General features: G+C 32.7%; 1 protein-coding gene across 1 annotated transcript; it reads right to left on the minus strand.

Annotated features, from left to right (window-relative positions):
- Positions 1–10,876: 10,876 nt before the first annotated feature.
- On the minus strand, positions 10,877–13,782 carry LOC114193540 (WAT1-related protein At4g08290-like). Its single transcript, XM_028083377.1, has 7 exons — positions 13,512–13,782; positions 13,337–13,399; positions 13,110–13,226; positions 12,770–13,016; positions 12,470–12,628; positions 11,680–11,831; positions 10,877–11,303 (listed from the first exon to the last, which is right to left on the minus strand). Exons 1-7 carry the CDS (start codon positions 13,718–13,720, stop codon positions 11,153–11,155), a joined length of 1,098 nt encoding a protein of 365 aa, XP_027939178.1. The 5' UTR covers positions 13,721–13,782; the 3' UTR covers positions 10,877–11,152.
- Positions 13,783–21,148: the final 7,366 nt, after the last annotated feature.

Raw genomic sequence — 21,148 nt, forward strand, 5'->3', positions numbered from 1 at the left:
TGGATGCCATGAAACATCCTTCTGAGGATCACTCTATTTTTCATGTTGATATTATTGATGATGCTGTTGATGGACTTATTTTTTATTTCCACTCTTTGCATGCATTAAAACATTCATCTGTGTCTGAGTTATCTGAGTTTGCATGCATTGATGTTCTTGATTATGATTCTAATGATGCTGAATGTGATGTGGATAATGTTCAATCTACTGAGTTTGACTCTCTGGATGTTGTACCTATTGACTTTGATGTTATACAATCAAATTGCACTAACCATGTTGTAGGAAGTACATATGCATCTAATTATTATGCTGAGGTACAGGTTGTGGAACCCTTTTCTCCCTCCCCTCTAGTTCCTGATATTCAGCCAGCATCCAGTACTCCAGGGTTGAAACCCTTGCAAGACAACCTCAAGTACGTCTACTTAGAGGAGGAGGACAAACTGTCTGTCATCATTTCCACCTCCCTCACTACTGAACAAGAGCAGAGGTTGTTGCATGTTCTTAAAAAGCACAAGAAGGCAATTGGATGGACATTGGCTGAAATTCCTGGTATTAGCCCATTAACATGCATGCATAGGATATTGTTGGAAGATGGAGCAAAGCCAGTGAGTTACCACATCATCGCCACATCATTTCCACATCATTTCCACGTCATCTGAGTGAATGGGCCAACATTAGAGGCCCAAGAGTGGCATTTTTGTAATTCTGTGTGACAAAGTGGCAATTTTGTAAATATGAGTGGTAGATTTGATGTGACCACGAAATTAGGTCTTCTCCTTCATGCAATAGCCGCATACCTCTCTTCTTCATTTTGTCCAACCTCTATTTTTGATGTTTTAAGCTTTGGAAGGTGATCCATGGAGGCACAAGCTAATTTTTCGTGTTTTCCACTCGTTTTTCACGTTTTATGAGTCATGGACAACAACTATTGCTTGTATTCACGTTTTCTACACCTTGGGTAACATTTATATTGAAGTATTTTGTTTTTTAGTGGCTGTTTTCGTTGTTACTCTATTATCCCTTGCTCATTATTGTTTGCTGCACCATTTTAAGCTTTCAACATCAATTTGAAGTCATTTGCATGGTTGAATTGCAAATTCTGTTGAACCCTAATTCGGATTCCATGAGGAACTAAGTTTTCGCATTGATTCCTTGCCAAAGAATGAAATGAAACCTTGAGATTAATGTTTTGTTTGGTGGGTTTTGTTGTTTCTTCGTTGTGGATTGAATTTGCGTTTTAATTGAAAAAACCCAATCTGATTTTGCTTAATTTTCAGAGTTGGAACTCGTTTTAGTTGATTTTCATGCTTAATGAACTTCGACAAATTCATGAACGCTTGCATTGCTTAATTGCATGTTCTATTCGTGGTTAACCTCCGCTTAGTTGTTTAACAATGAATTTGATGAGAAATAGCGAAACCAATTCAGTTTGCAATCTATGATGTGTGAAATTTCATTCGAAGCAAGGAATCACTGCTATTTTTCGTGACTATTTAATCAATATTGCAATTATGTTTTGTTGTTGTGTTGAAGTTTGTGTGAATCGAAATCTGCCAAACCCCCCCTGTGTTATTGTGTTGTGTTTGAATCTGGAAATTGAAGCTTTGGACGAAAATATTGGTCGTTGGGAGATGACTTGGTTCACTTTCATATACTGCATTTTCAGTGTTTTAATTTGGTGGGGTACGGCCTCTATCACTTAGTTATCGTGCAAACGAGGCATATAAAGATGTAGTGTCATTTTCTATGATTTAAGTCAATTTTATGCCTTAGTTCTCAGGTCAACCAAGGCAGAATTCGTCTTATGCCTCAATTATAATGCCAACTAAGGTAAGAACGCTCCCAAAAATTTTAAAATTCTCGCTATTTTAAAATTGTTAAATTGATGACATTGTTTTGTGCCTTGGGTTTCACTAAACCGAGGCATAAAAAGCCTTGTGCTACTGTCAAATATCACCTGAGGCCTATGAGTGGTAGTCTGTTTTCTAGCATGGCAATTTTTTTATTATTTTGTGCGAGAATATGCCTCGGTTTAGCTGTTAACCAAGGCCTATGGGTGTTTATGCCTTAGTTTTGAATCAACTGAAGTAGTAAAGCTAGTTAGGATTAAAAAGTCCAAATCACTTCATTATTCTAGCCCCTTCAACCTTTGATAAAATGCAAAAAAAGATGCTAGTTCTGTAGAAGGACTGTGTCGGCCACTTCGTTCACCCTACACTGCGCTGATTGGCCGTCAAACAAGTCGTTCTTGTGGATCCTCTATTGCCGCCGTGAATCCCGCCCCTTTGTACGGTTCATTTATATGTTTTGTTCCATTTTTGTTTTGCCTATATTCTTTTTTGTGTGTTTTTTGTATGTTATAAAGTTTTCAATCTTGAATTTGAGATTATGATGATTTATAGGGATGGCAATTCGGAGCGGGCCAAGCGAGCTGGCCGCATAAAAAAATGCAGGTCAGGTTGGGATGTTGAACCCGCTGGCCCGCAATGGCACGCAGCCCGTGCGGGCTAAAGGCGAGGCGAGGCTGGCTGGCCCGCTTGCAAAATTATATGTTTTCATTTTTTTAGTTCTCACATCATTCATCACGTTGTTTCTTTATATTCTTTTTATTATTATTATTATTATGTTTATGTATAATCATTGTATATAAGATAATGATTTTAGTTCTTAAATATGGAATATCTTTTTATGCATTTTTAGGTACATGTCCTGTAAGGTGACATGTTGCTATTGTACTTTAGTTATAATCTTTGTTGTTATTTTTCTTGTCTTTGATTAGGTAAACTAATTGAAATTATTTCGATAGAAAATGAATATCAATTATTATGAAAAAATAAAAAAAGTTTTTATTTTGCTCAACAACAAAAAAAATCCACTCATCATAAATGCGGGCCAGTAGGCCAACCCTTGAGGTAGGGCGGGCCAGAAAAGTGAACTCGATATTAAACTACAGGGAGGTCCAACCAGGCTCGTACTTTGCGGGCCAAAACACGAGGCGGGCCAAAACGGGCCAAGCTAGCCTGCTTTGCCATCCCTAATGATTTATGATAGTAAATGGGTTTGTATTTTGATAAAAATTAAGTTTGTAGATTTTTTTAAGCTTGTAAGGATGAGATTGTTGATGATGGAAAATACTTTGCTTTTAAAGATGGGATTGATGATGATGAACTATGCAATATACTTTGTTTGCTTTTTAAAATATGCAAAATTATGGTATATGCAAAATTACCAATTTTGCTTGCTTTTCCAAATTTCATAAGTTAGTTTGGATCCTAGGATTAATAATTGCATTTGTAATACCTCTATATTTAGGTACTGTTTCCCCCCGTTGTGGGACTTTGGGTACAATTGTTGTAACACCCCAATTTTGGGATGTCATGGAAAATAAAAAAAAATGAACATGTTTGACGGAAAAGGATTATCATTGAAAATGTACTAAAGAAACTTTTAATTACATAGTTCAAAACATTAATTTGTCTAAAAAATTCAAATACTAATTGCGAACAAAGGAAAATTACATAGGGTTTAGTATCTGATTTAAAACAACTAAATAAATTGTAAAAACTCCCGAGTCCACCCCAACCTCTCGTCAATCTACTCCATGTCAAAATTATCTACAATATCATTTGCTCCTGTGTAGCACACATTATACAATCATCGCACATACAACAAACACACAAACAAATAAATAAGTGTAAGCTAACCATAAATAATGATATATAAAAAAGTACAACACTAAAAAGGACAAATAATACTCAACATTACATCTAAGTAAAATACTTAAATATCGTAATCACAATCAAATCTTTGGTTTGAACACACAACCTTAAAGTCTAAACAACCATACCAAACCAACCAGACTATCACATTCATCTAGAATTGTTAAACATAGTAATCATAATCAAGCTTTGGTTTTCCGCGGCCTTTTACCCCACAACAACATCTAGTTTCCTAGAAATAGATGGTTCGATGTGTCCCACTATCGCAGCCAGACTATCTCCCTTATTCCTCAAGGAAGTATGAGTAAAAACGTCGATGTATTGCACACCGGGCACTATACTCACAATGAGCCGAAATAAGGTGAAATATCTTTCTCCTCCACACTGCTTCACACAGGCGAGAGAGTACAACACTCGGACCAATCCTCTACCATTGCTTCACACAGGTGAAGATGACCCATTTCCACTGCTTCACACAAGCGAAAGAGTCTTCACTGGATCTCTAGGTACGAAAAACCTCACATAACACTTAATTTCACCAAGAGCTTTCAAGCAAGGCAAAACACTCCCAACATGCAACACATGAGAATTACATATTGCCAACAAAATACACACCATCACATCATGCATGAAAGAAGAGAAGAAAAATGCATACAAAAAGAGTGGCACCATGCACACATAAAAATCACCCAACTCACAAAGCTTCATGCAATATTTGAACGATAACAACACATATAACCCATGGCAGTAATGGTAGTACAAATGACCAAAGGAAGAAGCAAAAACAGAAAACAAGCTAAAGAATAAGATACAAAAGGTTGGCTTCCCCTACCTTGTTAGCAATCTCCAACCTATGTTCTCTCTCTTTCATAATCTCGTCCACGGTTCCTCTCTTGTCTACTCTTCTCCTTTTTTTCGCACATTTATATCTCCTCCCCTAAAACATTACATTTTAATCTATAAGTAATTTATCCTAATATTTTTTGTTAATATTCTAGAGTTAAATCTGTCAATTAAGATTCTAAAAATAGAACAACCCCAAAGTCTAGCCGTTACTTTTTTTATTACAATAAATTAAAGAAAATCTAGAAAATCAAAATCACAATATCTTGCCATTTATTTTATGTGTGGCAGCAGGTAAAAGGGAGAGAGAAATATAAAGGTTTTCTCGTGGACCCCACCAAAAGAGAAGAGAATAATTATTGCGTCGTATATAGGCTGTAGACTATGATGCACCGATACTTCAACTTGAGTCACGTATCCGTATCTGACACGTATTGTATCCGATATTTTAAGATACTTTAACAATACTTAGCAATGAAGTATCTAATTTATAAAGTAGTAGTACACTACAATAAAATCTTTGAATAGTGACCAATTTTAGTGACAAAAAATAATTAGTCACTATATGGTGACCAAATTGACAACTAAAATAGTTCCAAAAAATTATAATCGGTCTCTAAATTGATAACTAAAATAGTTTCAATGATGAATTAGTTTTTAAATTGGTCACTAGCATTAGCTACAAGGTTTTAACTACCAAAATAATTGGTCTCTAATTGGAAAATTTGGATTCACACATTAAGAATCATCATATATTTATTATGTTTATAAGAATTATTGTACGCTTTTCATTATTCATATATGATGTAAACTCATGCACCTTCGCACCCACTAAATGAGGAGGGCCAATTTCGAACCCATGTACCTACATACAAAATTCATAGCGCTAGCCACTACACTAGACACACTATCAAGACATAAAGCGCACCAATTATTTATATACATATATAATTTACATTCCATAATTAAGTAAATAATTAAAATAAATAAACAACACTTAATTTAAATCAATCAATTAATTATTCCATCATATATCAAATTAAATAAAATACTTAATCTAAATAAATCTACAATCTCAAACAATCCATCAATTTTTCTATGTGTTTCCCCTTTTTTCTAAATTTTTTCGAGTCTAATAGTTGTATTCTCCTCCATTGTTGCTCATGTTTCACGCTCCCAAGTTCTTAATTTACTCTGAGCCTATAATTTTTTAGTATATTGTTTATTTTTTGTATGTTACATAAATTGTTTTAATTACATGCTTAAATAAATTTATTTATTTTGTTTGATCTGAGATCATTGTTGCATGAAGTTAGCTTGAGTTTTCTGTTTGAGATTAAATATGAAAATTATTTACTGTATCCAAGTTATTTTAATTGAAATAAGATGTATTTTTTTAAGAGGAGACAATATAAATAATTTAAATGTATTTAATCTTGAATTGTTCGGTTGGACAGTTTAAGAAGATTAATTACTTTTTAATAGTTTATTAGTGCATATGTCTATTTTAATATACATATCTCAATATTCATGAATATTTGTCAATTGTGTTTTGTATTGATCTTCAAGTGCATATTTGATTGTGGTTGATAATCGCTTTCATTTCGTTAACCTGAAGACCAATACAAAATGCTGGTAACATTTCGTCAAATTTTAGATATGTGTTTTAAAATTAATATGTACTAATAAACTAGAAGAACTGAATATTCTTGAATGGGATAGGGTCACACCTTAAATATAAAAGCGAGGTGATCATTCATTTAAAGATTACTAAAATTGTTCACACAATTTCAATATATATACGTATGGATCGAGACTAGATTTAGTCACCACACATTAGTGTTGAGTATGAGAAAATAGTAGAATAATTTATACATTTTGCTCAACATAATGAAGGTAGAAGTGATGATGAAGTAAAGTTTAGATGTCCTTGTGTGAACTGTTTGAAAAAGTTGAATGCAACTGAAATTAAGGAATATCTTATTTGTGATGGTTTCCTTCCAAGTTATAGATTGGTAAGAACCTCAATTTTATGATCTTTCTTTCTTATATAATTGTATTTTAACACCTTACCTTTTTCATAGTTCAATTGTTGGACATAGAATGTTGTTAGGGAAACCAAATGCTATGACAAAAGGGCTAGCATGGTTAGGCCTCCAGATTTGGCATTTTGGTCTATAGTATTATAGTTATTCGATTTCTTTTCTTCCTCAATAATCACTATTGTGCATTCATTGTAGTGTAATTTACAAACTGGCTCATATGAGTGTGGTTATTATGTAATGCAATGAATGTCAACCGTTGTACGTGCTCGTATCATAAGTGGTTAGGAAACAATAATAATTTCACTATATAAAATACTTATCTACAATTTTGTCTTAGTTTATATACTAATTTAAATTATTATCTTATGTGTAGAGATTCAATACCACTACATCAATCCCCGCCAAGTCCATCAAATATTTAAGGATAGCTTGTGTAAAGTACATTATACAAATGTACAATAGTACTTAATATATCTATTTATGGTAGCATATGAGATTGTAATGAAACTACATTATTATGAATAATATTTAAGTATTTTGCCACATTTTCTGTTTGAATAGCATTTGGCTTTTGTTTCTGACTAATTTTGGTTTTTTGGTTGAAAATTTGCAAGTTAAATGTGTTGAATATGAAAGAAACAGAACTTATATTTAAAAAAAATGACACCTTTATGCCTCGGTTGTAACCAAAATTGAGGCAGAAGGTTATTTCAAATTTATTATTATTTTTCTAATAGCTAATATGCCTCAGTTGGGACATAACTTAGGCAGTAAATCTCACTTTCTACCTCAGATAGGTCAGACCCGAAGCAAAAAATACATTTAGTTTTTTTTATGCCCATTAGGCCTCGGTTGGGAGGGAACTGAGGTAGTAATGCTTAAATATGCCTCGATTCATAACCCAGGCATAAACAACTGCCTTTTTACCTCGCCTACATATGTCTCGGGTGCACACCCAAAGCCAAAAGTTAAAAATAACTGTTGTCGTTTCCCTTCCTTGTACTGGTGTGAATTTGTAGATCATGTTAATAAGTTCATTTTATCTTTAATAAGTGGTGAAAAAAAACTCATTTAAGTTTAGACGCACCTTGCCAATCTGACGAAGATAAAGAAATTCATGTTGATTCACTTCAAAATTCTTACATGAAAGATTTTGAGTGTAATACAAATAAAAGGATCAAGGATAGCATTTAAAGTGATCGGAGAAAGCCATGGGAGAATCTAAATCTACAAAATATGCTACTCAAAGTTGACTTTTTGATGAAGACTTTACCAAAGTTGACTTTTTGAATTTCAAGTCCAATTGGCAATGCACTTGTGTGGAAAACTTTAGAAATCTAAATCACATTTGTGCTAACCTTGAGATGGTTGAAAGATATTTAAAAGCTCCATGGAAATTCTAATTTTAGTTTTTTCTTATAAAGTTCACTAATGTAGCTTTAGTTTCTAACATAGTTTTGGGTTGGGAGTGCTAACTTGTTTTCCAAATTTTGAATTCAGGGAAGCTAGCATGGCAATGTTTCAATGTCATTCTAAATGCCAAAGGGAATTGATGCAAAGATGAAGTATGGGAAGTAATCAAAGATTACCCTAGGAGGATGCACGTGAGGGGTTAAATTGGAGGCCATTGGTGAGCTTTCTCACAACTGGATGAATAAATTGCTGTAGAAGGTTAAAGACCTCCAATGGACAAATGCATTCACGGAGGTTGACTTGCTCCTACATGTAAAGTCAAATGGCAAAGCGTACCTAGGTGGTTGGTCAAGATTAGTTAATTACTTAGTGTAGGATGGAGTTTTTGGTAGTTAATCCAACTTGTAATAATTAATCATAGGTGTTGAAAATTGAGATACATATTGGCGCCATACACTCATTCGAACACTATCACAACACCACACAACACCATCACCTTCGCGTTCTAAAATACCCAATCATGCACGACTCATAGACACCATTCCATCATTGACGCTTCATAACACCAAAACATTTTTCCTCTCAATTTTTCTCTGTTTTCCACCATTGTTTCTACTTAATCTTGGATAGAGCTTGGATCAGTGACTGCACAACCAGCATTGGATCAAGATATTTCCTAGTTCACGTTTGTTTGCAATTTTAAGTTCATTCCATCATTTGTGTACATGTTTTCACATTTACTTTTGAATGAAATTGTGTTTTTCTGTTTTTGTGTTACTTCTTCTTCCGTTTTCCCATTTTTGTTTCTACTAAATTGATCCACAATTGCTATTAATAGTGTGAGTTTGTGATTCACAATTTTACTGGTTTCAAGGTGGAAACAAGTTGAAAACTAGATGATGCACATTCATCTAACCTAATTCAATGGTCTCTTGATTAGAGTTACTTTTACTCAAGCCAACAATTTTGATTTCGTGACTTCAGTTTTGCACAACACTTCCACACACATTGTTTCATCTAAATTTACTTTGGAATTCTATTTTCTCGCGTTTCTTATATATGAATATTCATGAGCAATTTTCAAATTTTTATTTTTTGCATATAATGTTGTTAATCCATTTCCAATAGCTTCATTGAGTTCAATCCATGCATTAGAAGCAACTCACATATTTAGATTGTGTGTATGATATTCACATTGTATAGTGCACATACATTGGTAGCTTAGGCATTCACAATACCTGGATCTTAGTTTTCCTAGTATTTTCATCAAAAACTTTGCATACATACATGTCCATACCATTTGCACTTCATTTAGCATCTTTGGTAGATTTTATTACATTTCCTCCGATTCACAAAAGCATATTCAAGTTGATCCTTCGTTCACAATACTGTATAATACTATATTAGTTAATGAAGCAATTAATCAAATGCATATTGATGTTGATGAATATTTCAACCCTATCCATAATTACTTTCGGTCCAAAATATAAGCTGTAAAGAAATGTTTACATTGACTTAATATCAGGTCAATCACTACTTGTTATAGCATTTTTACAAGAAACATTTTTACTCATTACGTGGTGATCAGGTCATTCAGGTTATTTATTTGTTAATTTCATCTAAACTCAACAGTCTACTATTTAAAGTGATTTTGAACAAAAATGTTCAAAAAGCAATTAGATTATTATAAGGAGACTTATCATAGTTTATTATTATTTATTAATTTTATTATTATTATTATTATTTAAATATTACTATCCTAGTTTAACTTATAGATAGTAAAAGACTAATATATATCATAACAAAGCTGATGAAGTAACAATCATCTTCATAGAAAAATATAGTTGAAAAAGAAAAACGAAATTACACAAATCCTATGTATAACTTTGTGGTATTGTTGTTGATTATTAATTATTATATGACAAATAAATTATTAAAACTGTCTTCTATATATAAATTATTGCCGCTTTATCTTTTAAAATTTATTGTCTTTTTTAAGTGATATGAAGGAGAATGTGGATGCGACAATTCAATCACGTGGTTACTTTTTTATCTTTGGGAAAGTTGGAATAAAACAATTGTTGATGCATTATTGCGTTTTTCTTGATCTCTGTCTTGTAAATGGAAATCAGATCTAGCATTCCATAATCTTTTATAATGGATCAGATCAGAACTAGTTGGTGAAAAAAGAATAAGATTCAATTTACGTAATTATGGAGAAATGTTTTACGTAGTAAAATACCATAAAGGAGACCCACTTTCTCCTCAAGACATGCTATAAAAACAAAAGTCAGCTACCATTCCATAAAATTATTCGTAAAGACTTCTAAGACAAGGAAATACTTTCATTTTCTTTACAAATTAAAAGCGATTTATGTACAATTTATAAAAGCCATCTTTTGAGTAAAATACATTTTGTTGTTTTTAGTATCAATAATTTAAAAAATTCACAATTTTAGTTTCTCAACTATGTAATATTGGTCCTTAATTTTTTATTTAATTTTAATTACTATAACAAATTATATTTGTTAACAAGTTCTCCTACTATTTTTAATCTTATAAAAAAAAGGTCAAGCGTTTTTCTTGTTCTTTATTTTTCACGTTTTTATGTCTAAAATAATCAAAACACATGAATACTTGAATTAAAAAATTAAACAATGCCTCATAACTTTTAAAAATTAAATAACGGAAGTGTACCCTAAATTACTGGAAAAAAAATTAAGAACTAAAATTAGAAATTTTAGAAAAATCTAAAGATCAAAGTTACCATTAAATATTGATATATTAGAAAACTTTTAGGAGTTAACATAATTTTCTCTCAATTAAAAAAAAAAAACTTGATTAATTATCTAAATAGAGCAAAGAAGACAATAGAATTATACATTAACTCACAATTGAAACTTTTGGTGATAGCAAAACATCTCTAACAATTAGTATATTAAACTTAAAACAAAGTGGTGTTTCTTTGAACTTAACATGGCTAAATATAGTGCCCACACAAGCACCACAAATCACTATATCAATTGCATATTACTCTGTCACTGGTCACTTCTGCCAACATAAATCCAACACTGGAAGTAGCTTTATGCAATTTTCTCTTCTATGTCAACACACACTTTCTCTTTTTCTCTTTCATTTGTTGTTTGGTGAGGTAACTGGGAGCTGCATTGTTTCTGTTTCTTTTGTTCTTGCTGGTGATGATGAAGTCTCATCTACATAATCTTTTCCTTTACCCCACACCACAGAGTAAAGACCCACTGCGATAATGATGCCTCCAATGATACTGAAATCAATGTTCATAAGTAGAATTTCGTGAATATTATAATTTATTATAAATATGATAAGGTTGAAGAATGAATAAAAAATGAGATATAAAGGTGATAGAGTTCTATTACTTAATCCTGTTTTTTTTTCCCTGAAGGGGACAATCACTTTATAAAAGGAGAAAAAGAAAAAATGCAGAAAAATTTGAGTGTAAGGATAAAACACTTCATCTGATGTGGGTATAGACAGTTAGGCTTTCGGTTGATGTTGTAAAAATTTCTTCATTTAATTTTGTTTAATTTTTGGTAAATAAATATTGAAAGTGTGGATTATAGAAATACATGGAGAAAAATAGAAGTATTGGGCAGGCCCAAATGAAAAAAATAAGAAGATACCTTCCAAGGTAGAGATGTTCTCCAAGAAGAAGGGAGCCCAAAGCAGTGACAATGATCATACAAAGAGGATTGAAGGATGTCACAAATACTGGACCTCTACTTTGCATTACCAACCCCTGTATATAATATGCTATTCCTGAACTCATTATTCCCTGTAATAAAAAAACAAAAAACTCATTATTCCCTGTAATCTTCACAAGAGAAACATGAAATATTTTTCATTCCAAGTTCAAACAACAACATATTTGGTTTGAAATAAATTTCCTACTTTATAGATAATTATTAAACTGATATTATTAACACTTTCTAATAAAAATATTCAAAAATAAGAAATAAAATAATATAGTCATAGTTTATAAAAAAATAAAATAAAAATACTTTCTATACATTCAAAATTGGTTCCAAAATTTTCTTATCTTAGTTATTTCAATGGCTATTGTATGTATGTGTATTTTATGTATGATAATTTATTATAATAGTATTTTAATATTGAAAACTTTTATATCAGGATTGTATGACTAGTTTCTTTTATAAAGAATACTTTACGTTCACTGATGTGGTTACTTGTAAATGCAACCCAGCAAACAATAAAGAAAAAAGAAAAAGTGTCCCAATTACATTTACTGTTTGAAAACATACTTCTGCACATACATAATAACATATTCAACTACGTTAAAAGAAAAAAAAAATTGCTTCACAATAAAAATAGTTCAAAACTGAGTTAAATTTAATGGGATAATTTATAAAGTTGAGCTGAAATTTGAAGAAAGTTACAGATTGTGGAACTAACGGTGTATAGAGGGCCATAGAGGGTGTAGTCGAAACCGATAGCCCATGCACGAGGGTTGTGATCTGCAATCACAGCAACCACAGCACTTTGCAATGCACCTCCCAAGCATATCAACGACGACAGTGACAGTTCCGCAGGGTACCTTTTCACCGTTATGGACTGCACAATCACATTCTCTTTCACATTAGAACAAAACAAAACTATCAAATCACATGCGTAATAACTTTTGTTAATACAAATAACATAATAATTTTAACATTTGGTAATAACATAGTTTATGCATCGGTTAATGTAGTTTACCTGCAATATGTAGAAGGAAGACCAAGCGAAACAACCCAGGCAAATAAAGAGAGTTCCTGAGACCCAGTGTGAGTGATTATTCTGAGAAGAGGGGCTTCCACTTTGTTGGTGAGTTGTGTTTGAATGATGAAATAGGTCAAATTGAGGGCCTTTGTATAGTGTCATTAACAAAGCCCCAGCAAATGTCACCAAGGTTCCCACCACTTTCGCTTGGCTGCGTAGTTCCCTCATGTTCACCCGCTCCAACCTGATACAATACAACACAAAATTGTATATATATTTTCAGTGGGGGGAACAAGCAAATAAAAATAACAGTCCAAATGAGTAATAAATACTTCACCTGAGAAATAGTGCAAGCACAAAGGTTACAGAGGGTACGGCATTCATAACAGCAGATGCAAAGGAAGCTGAAGTGTATTGCATCCCCAAGAAAGTAAATCCTTGGTCAACCACTGGCCTACAACATAAAACATATCGAACAAATTACCAACATGAACAAAAGTTTGTCCTTGTATAGATTTAGTCATGTTAATGATACACTAATAACAAAAAGTTTAGGGTGATTACTCAAGAAATCCAAGTACTAGTATCTGCAGGAACACGGTCCATGTCATCTTTGGCCTAACTTTCCTGCAAGAAATTCAATAAAACTGTTAGTTAAACATGGTAACTCCACATTTAAAACACATAAAAGAGTATAAATTAACAGATTAAGAAGTAGCAGAAGGTGATAAACTAACACCTTTCAAATATCAAGGCAAAGGGAGCAAGGGCCAATGCAGCAATGGCATTGCGATACACAATGAACACGAAACGACTCATTCCATGGTTGAGACTTGCCATGGTGAAGAGGTATGTCCCTGCCATACCAAATTGCAACCCCACAGTTAACACATATGGCTTGGCCTTACTAACCATGTTGCCAACGTTGGCTCCACATAAGTGTTCCATGGTTTCACAAACGTTGCTATATTTGTTAAAAAGGGTTGGCAGGGTTAGTTGCTATTATGTGCATGAAATGGTCTTCCTTATATAACACCACGAGTAATGATTAAGACAAAACAATTAAAACCCACTACGCATAGCATGTAGATAAGTGTCGTAAACCACTGTTTAAAGTTTTCCTTTAATTTAGATCATCCCATCCAATTTCTCACGTAAAGTTCCACCCACCAACTAAAAGGAAAAGCTCTATTATTTAGTGGAACGTATACCCTTAGACTCGCTTGCTTCATCACCAACTTGATCAATTATAATGAGTCAGAACACACTTCAGGAACAGTGTAGTTTTACATCACCCACAGTTTTTTTTTTTCTCGGTTGTGTTACTACCATTTAACCATTGTCTGATCAAACATATGTTAGCGTTTTCGATTTTTTATCTTGCTCTGGTAGCAACTGGCAAGTGATGAATAGTTGAATACGTTACATTAGTTAATTAGTATGTAGAAATAGTGAAAAATAAAGTACTATAAAAGAATTAATATCTAGGTGAAAGTTCCTAATACTGTTTGTTCTTGTGGAGAAGTAAACAGTGATTAACCCTCCAGCTAGTTGAAAAATATTTAGTGCAAAAACAGGCAAAACTCAAGATGAAAGCTGTGGATTCAAGTTGTCTCGCAGTATCCAATCCTTCAACAATTAATCTATGGGTTCCATTAATGAGTGGAAACATCCTTCGTAGCCACATATGATTCTCGCATCTTAGAAGGGTTCAGTTTCTTATGTCGTCATTTGATAGGAAACATGTTCATGTTTAAAATTGCTGTCTGCAAGCAATTACAATTGCTGCATCATTAAAGTTTTTGATACCATCTAATGTGTGTGGACAATATAGAACTTATTTTCGTAAGGATTTTTAAAGAGAGTAAGAATTAGTATTTGGAGAGTTATGATGTTGACCATTAAAAGTGTTTATTTTTCTCCAATTAATATTTTCATTATAATTTTTTACATGCTACCATGTCAGGGAATTAAATAGAAAAGAAAAGAGTACATTTAATTGACCACCAACTCATGAAGAAAAGAAATGTACAGATGATGAAAAATTATTGTTTAATACAACAGAAATGGAATTAAAGCAACAAAGTAAAGCGACTGAATTAACATATGAATCAATTAAGTCAAAAGATAATGTGTAGATGATGAAAAGTTACAAATGTAGATGATGTAAACTTTCAAACAGAGGACAACTAAAATTAGAAAACAGAAAGCTTAATTATAAATAGAAGATAGAATTAACTATTCTGTAATGAATTTAAACAAAATTGAGATCAAATAAGAGAAAAAAAAATTAAGAAATGAATTTAAAAACAATAATCTAAAAGAAAGTGGATTAATGAAGAGAAACAAGAGTCCCTGAAATCTATATTAACTAATGATAAAATAGTAATACAATGTTGAAGGAAGGAACTCCACATATTTTGAATTTCCAGCAAGTTAGTAAGTATATAACTTTGGTAGATTTACTTATGTTCATCTAGGATATTGTGAATTGTATTGCGTGGAGATTGTCAATTGTTATTAGATCCAAGAAATGATTGTTATGAATATAGATTCAGGGAAATCGCTACTTTATTACTTCGAGGAGTGACAACATATTCTTCATTTTGCATATGACTATTAATAGATGAGGAATGAACATACAAGATAACTCAACAAAAGAAAATGGTATATAAAAGAATACTTGATAACCTGTTTTTTCTTTTTTTTAATAGCTCGTGCCACTAAAAAGTAATGAAATAATACTAAGATAATCAAGTTTCATGTCATAACTGTCCATTTTTTATCATCCACACGTGTCTCGACTACTATAACTCCCTTACCTTGACTTGCCTACTTTATCTCTTCTACGCACTTCATCTATTTTTACCATGTTGGCGCAATATGACTCTAGAAGGGATCGAGGGGAGGGTGGGATGAATAGAAACTATAAACATTTTAAATTTTTTGCGCAAATATAAAAAAAATCAAAGTAAGAGTATAAAGGATATTGTTGATAAAAAAAGATAGATTGCACACACAAAATTTATACTAGTTCACCCTCAATGCAATGGCTACATATAGTCTCTTAAGCAACATACTTAAGAAATATCACTAATCAAATATTCCAAATTGATTACAATGGGAGTATTAACTTCCCCAAGTATCATGAATATAAAACTCTCAAGTTTGATGATTATTAACCTATCAAGAAATCATGAATCTCAACATCTATTGGTTAAAGCTATACAAATCTTCAGGTACAATCTTTTGAATATTCTCTTGAGATTTAGAAATCTAAAATAAAATAACGATAGAAACTCTCAAATTAAGAGAGTATAACCAAAGCTCACAGGGTAAAACTTCACTGTGTGAAAATATTACAAAGCCCAATCACACACCCAATGTCACTCATAAGTAATATTCATTTGTTTCTTTACAAATAAGGACTTGGACCCACTTGGACTCATTAAATCAAAACGCACAACACCACTAAGAGCCCATGCCTAATGGAAGTAGTTCTTCCTCGTGCCTTCACATAGTGGCATACTATTAGTAAAATTCGTCAGTAAATTCATCGATAATACAAATTTTCATTATTGACGAATTTTTCCGTCGATAAAATTTGTCGATAATTTAAAATTTTTATCACCTACAAATTTTTGTCAATAAATCTGTCGGTAAACTGAATGAAAAAATTTCTGCCCAATTTGGATTTATTATAAATTATCAACGAATAAAACCCATTGATAATTATAAAATTTAAAATATGTTGGTAATTTAAAATTCATATTATTGATTGATTTTTTCATCAGAAATCTAACGATTTTTTCATTATTGATTGACAAGATTGGTATTATAAATTAAGTTTGTGGTAGAAAAAATAAGAGAAGAAGAAGAAGGAAGAAGAAAAGAAGTAGGAAAGAGAAGGAGGCAATGGAAGGAAGAGATGTCGAAGGAGCAAAGATAGCATGGTGGTGGCGCGACAACGGTGCGATGGCGATATATTGGTGGCACGACGGTAGTGCTGTGGTAGTGCGACGATAGTGAAGGAGTAGAAAGAGAAAAAAAAAGAAAGAGAAAAGGTGAGAGAAGAAGAAAGAAAAGGAGATGAAGGAGGAGCAGTAGACTACTATAGTGGCAGCGGCAAACGAAAATGGTGGTGGCAGAGGCGGCACCGACAACTAAGGAAGAGGTGGGGAGGAGAAAGTATTGGAAGAAGAAAAAAATTAAAAGATAAAAGGAAGAAGAAGAAGGAGAGAGGAGGAAGAAGATTAACCGGATCCTAGTATTTACCAACGAATTTATTGACGAATTTTTTCGTCGGACGAATTTACCTATGGAATTTATTGTTGTTAATTACTAACGAATTTTCTGTTCCATTGGAAAAAGTTTGACGATGATGATTTTACCGACATATTTTTTGCCCTAAGTAGTTCTTTCGTAATTTTGATTTACTGATGGGTTTTAGCCATTAGTAATATCAAATTTTCTTTTAGTGATAAATGCATATTAGAATATTTTAGTTCTTGCATTTGTTGTATCGAATAGATAGGTTCAAAATTAATTCATATTGCACTTGTATCACGGTGAACCACAATTTTGCATATTAGATGACCGTCATATAAGTTGTAATTAAGTTTAATTACTCATTTAGTCTCAAATTGGAGAAGGACCAAATTGCTTTATTTTAAAAAAAGAGAGAACCAAATTGGATCAAAATTATAAATAAGGAGACTAAATTGAAAAGAAACACTCTCATATGACAATAACATGACACATGGCACTGTATGGATACGGCATTAACATGAATTTAACGGAAAGGACAAAATTGAACATTTTTAAGAAATTGGAGGACTAAATTGAACAAATGAAAAATTAGGGGTCTTTTTAAGATTATTTTATAGGTTATTTTATGTTTGTTGCCACAGTAACTCAATATTAGTTGATTCATCATTCATTTCTACATTTCCAATAGCTTCCGCAGTTCTAGGCTATTTTTCCATTGCATTCATCTTAGAAATCTATTTCCACATTACTTGTGTTTACTCATGCGGTTAATGTGGTTTAACTAACTTGATGTTGTTGAGTTATGTTTATGTTCCATTTTTCTACAATACTACCTTGCTTGGTGTTAGGATTGATGCAATATAGTAGTTTAAAGCATATTTATTATTGAATCTTTTTTGTTTGCAATATGTGTAAGTGAATTGATACCCAATAGCCACTTCATAGTTTGCATTTCATGATTTCAGTTTTCTACCCTACATAACTCAGTATCTTTGCATATTAGGCCATCCTTTGTACATAGCCTGCACATGTCATCTTCATTGCATCTTACTTTAGCTTCATTGAACTTGGTTTAAATGCATAAATTCTGTAAATAAAAATCATTACATTCGACAATATATTCTTATTGGTATTGAAGCATCATCCTTTGCATCTTTTTACATTTTTCACTACATACACCTAGTTAGTTTCTTTCAATCTAGGTTTTTAAATTCTCCTATTGCATTGGTTCCTTTTTAGCAAGGATAAACTATATAATCTAAGAATTAACAAGTACTATTTACCTAGATTGATCTCAAGTCATTTCCCTAACTACACTAGGGGGATAAATTTGAATTTTTATTGGCCTTAAATGCGACTAAAAAAAGGCTCTTAACACTTAGTGATTTTCTTTTTTCCATTTTCTTGTGTATTCTTGTTTGTGTTCTCTATTTTTAAACAACTTTCATTAACCTTCTTTTCTTCATCTAGGCCTATGTATTTATATTCTTGATGATGTATTTCCATCTATGAATACTTTCACTTTTCATCAATATCTTCATTTTTCTTTGTATAAGGAAAGTCTAAATATAGCTTTCAAACTATTTGCATCTCTGAATTATCCATTCTTTCCTTTCTTGAATATCTTCATCAATCTTAATATAAGTTATATTGTCGTTGTAGCTTGAATATAATATTCATGATATTCTTCATATAACTTGTAATTTGTTGGTGTAATGTGAATCTAGAAGGGGGAAAGAATAAAGCTTGAAAACAAATTCGAAAACTACAAACTCAAAGAAAAAAATATAAGGGAACTAACTATTCAAAGTAAAAGAGTAGGGATAGAGAAAATCCACACGATATATTTGTATTGGTTCACCTCCATCTGAAGCTATGTCTAGTCTCTTAAGCAACTTGCTTAAGAAATTTTACTAATCATTACCTTTGGCTAGCAATGATTATCACCTTATTCAGGTTACAGTTTCAACCTCTTCAGGTATACGAGTACAAACCTCTCCAGGCTACACCGAGTATCAATCTCTCCAAGTACAACGACTATCAACTTCACCTGGTTCAATTATTCTTCTCAATCACTCATGACATCAAACACATTGTTGATGGTGTAATACGAATCTAATCTTTCCAACAAGTGCATTGGTTCAATTGTATCACAACAAGGTAGTATTCCTAGAGATTTTATTTCACTAGTGCGGGGAAGGGTTTTGGCACTAATTATTTTGGACTTTCCTCTCGATACAACTACTATTACATGGAAAATAATTTAAGTAAGTCAAAACATAACTAACATGGACACTTTAAAATAATGTAGTGTATGGCTTAAAAGTCCATATCGGGGAGTTAGAAATAGAACCAACCGAATATTTAAGCCAGGTGAGAAAAGATAGAAATGCATGTGCCACAATATATACCTCATCTGTTGGCATAGGAACTAAAGCATTTGGCATGACAACTTTCTCTATCGTGACATCCCTTTGCCATCCAAGCATAAGAATTTTGGCTTCCTCAAATATTATTCCAAGCAATCAATTTTGAGGGCATGTTCCGACAACTCTCTAGGAAGGGACTTTTCCAAGAGGTGTTGTTGCGTATGAAAGCTAGAATGGTTAGTTGGTAAGGTCGGAAGCTCATGAAAACTCATCGGCATCTCGATTGAATCAGTGGAATGTAGTGGAAGACTGAAATATTTGATGGATTTAAGGCTTCGACTCTCTCTCGTTCCAACAGAGGAACCTCTCGGACACTATCACTAGTTCCTAAACCCTAAGAGGTGCAAAAACCAGGGTTAAGGTTTTGAGCTAGACGAAAAATTGGGGATAAACCACTCTTAAATATTCATCAAGCTGACTACTACAATCGATGGTTTGCCTTTTATAGGTTGAAGAAAGGGAAACACTAAAAACCCTAATAGAAGTGGCGCGTGAAGAAGGAAAGGAAACATGATCAGAACATCCTAGCTAAGGGAAAGGACACATGAAGGGAATAGAAGGAAAACCATAGCCAAGAAAGTGAGATCTGAAATCCTAAGTATGCGTGTGAAGGAGGAGATGGAAACCTAGTCGTTGTTGTGAAGGTGCGTGACAATAAGAACCTTGTAGAGGAGATTCATTTTAGACACACAACACAAAGTCTCCATGATGAAGATATGGGTTGCGCTACAAACTGGCTTCTAGTGTGACCCAACAGAAGACGCATGTTGGTGTTGACGAGTGAAGGAAAACGTGGAATGGAGTTGGGCTGCCAATTGTTGGTCCCCAAAAAGAATGCTGAAAACAAGCTATCTCTCGACGCATGAAAGGTAAGGGCTATTGTAGAATTATTCGGCCCAAATGCAAAACCTTAGGATGCGCTGACCTGGTGTAAATGGGCTTACGTTCTTGGCCCAAAACAGATACAAGGAAAATATGAACAACACTTGAAATTTGGGCCTAAAATACAAACCCAACGAAAATGGTAGTTACACCTCAGAAAATATTAAACCTATACAGTTATTAATCTAATTAAAAGACAAAAAAATAAAAGAAATGGGCCTAGGCATTGACCCAAGCTATGGGTAGATTCATCATTGGTTGTGAGAGAATGTCATACCACTTGATATTACTTAGTGGTAATATGATGATGATTACATGTTGTGGTTTTGAGAACATGTGATAGTTGATATCTTGGATTAGTTATGTTATATTATTATAATGCTAGGTGAGTTGTATGTTGAGATACATTGTTATGGGATGTGTTACATGGTTACCTCACCTTGCATGTTTGTGGTTATGGTTTTCATTTGTGATGATCATATAACTTGTGTTGTATGGGAGTAGATATTGATGCAGATGTAGGGGAGATGTGTAACTAGGAGATGTGTAACTATGAGGAGCTTGGGAGAAAGACTTGGGAGTTTTATTTTAAAAGCATTTGGAACTGTTTTTTGACTATGAGATTTATTTTCATTTGGAAAGATTTCTAATAAGTTCTCCATGACAACTTATACCGAATTAGTTTGACTTTTAATGATGTTTTATTTTGGATAATAAAGTTTAATTCAAATGACATTTTGACAAGTGAATTTTATAAATAAAATGGTTGTGAATTTCCTATTTAATAGAATGATAT

Source organism: Vigna unguiculata, chromosome 8, assembly GCF_004118075.2.
Source record: "Vigna unguiculata cultivar IT97K-499-35 chromosome 8, ASM411807v1, whole genome shotgun sequence".
Taxonomy (NCBI): Eukaryota; Viridiplantae; Streptophyta; class Magnoliopsida; order Fabales; family Fabaceae; genus Vigna; species Vigna unguiculata.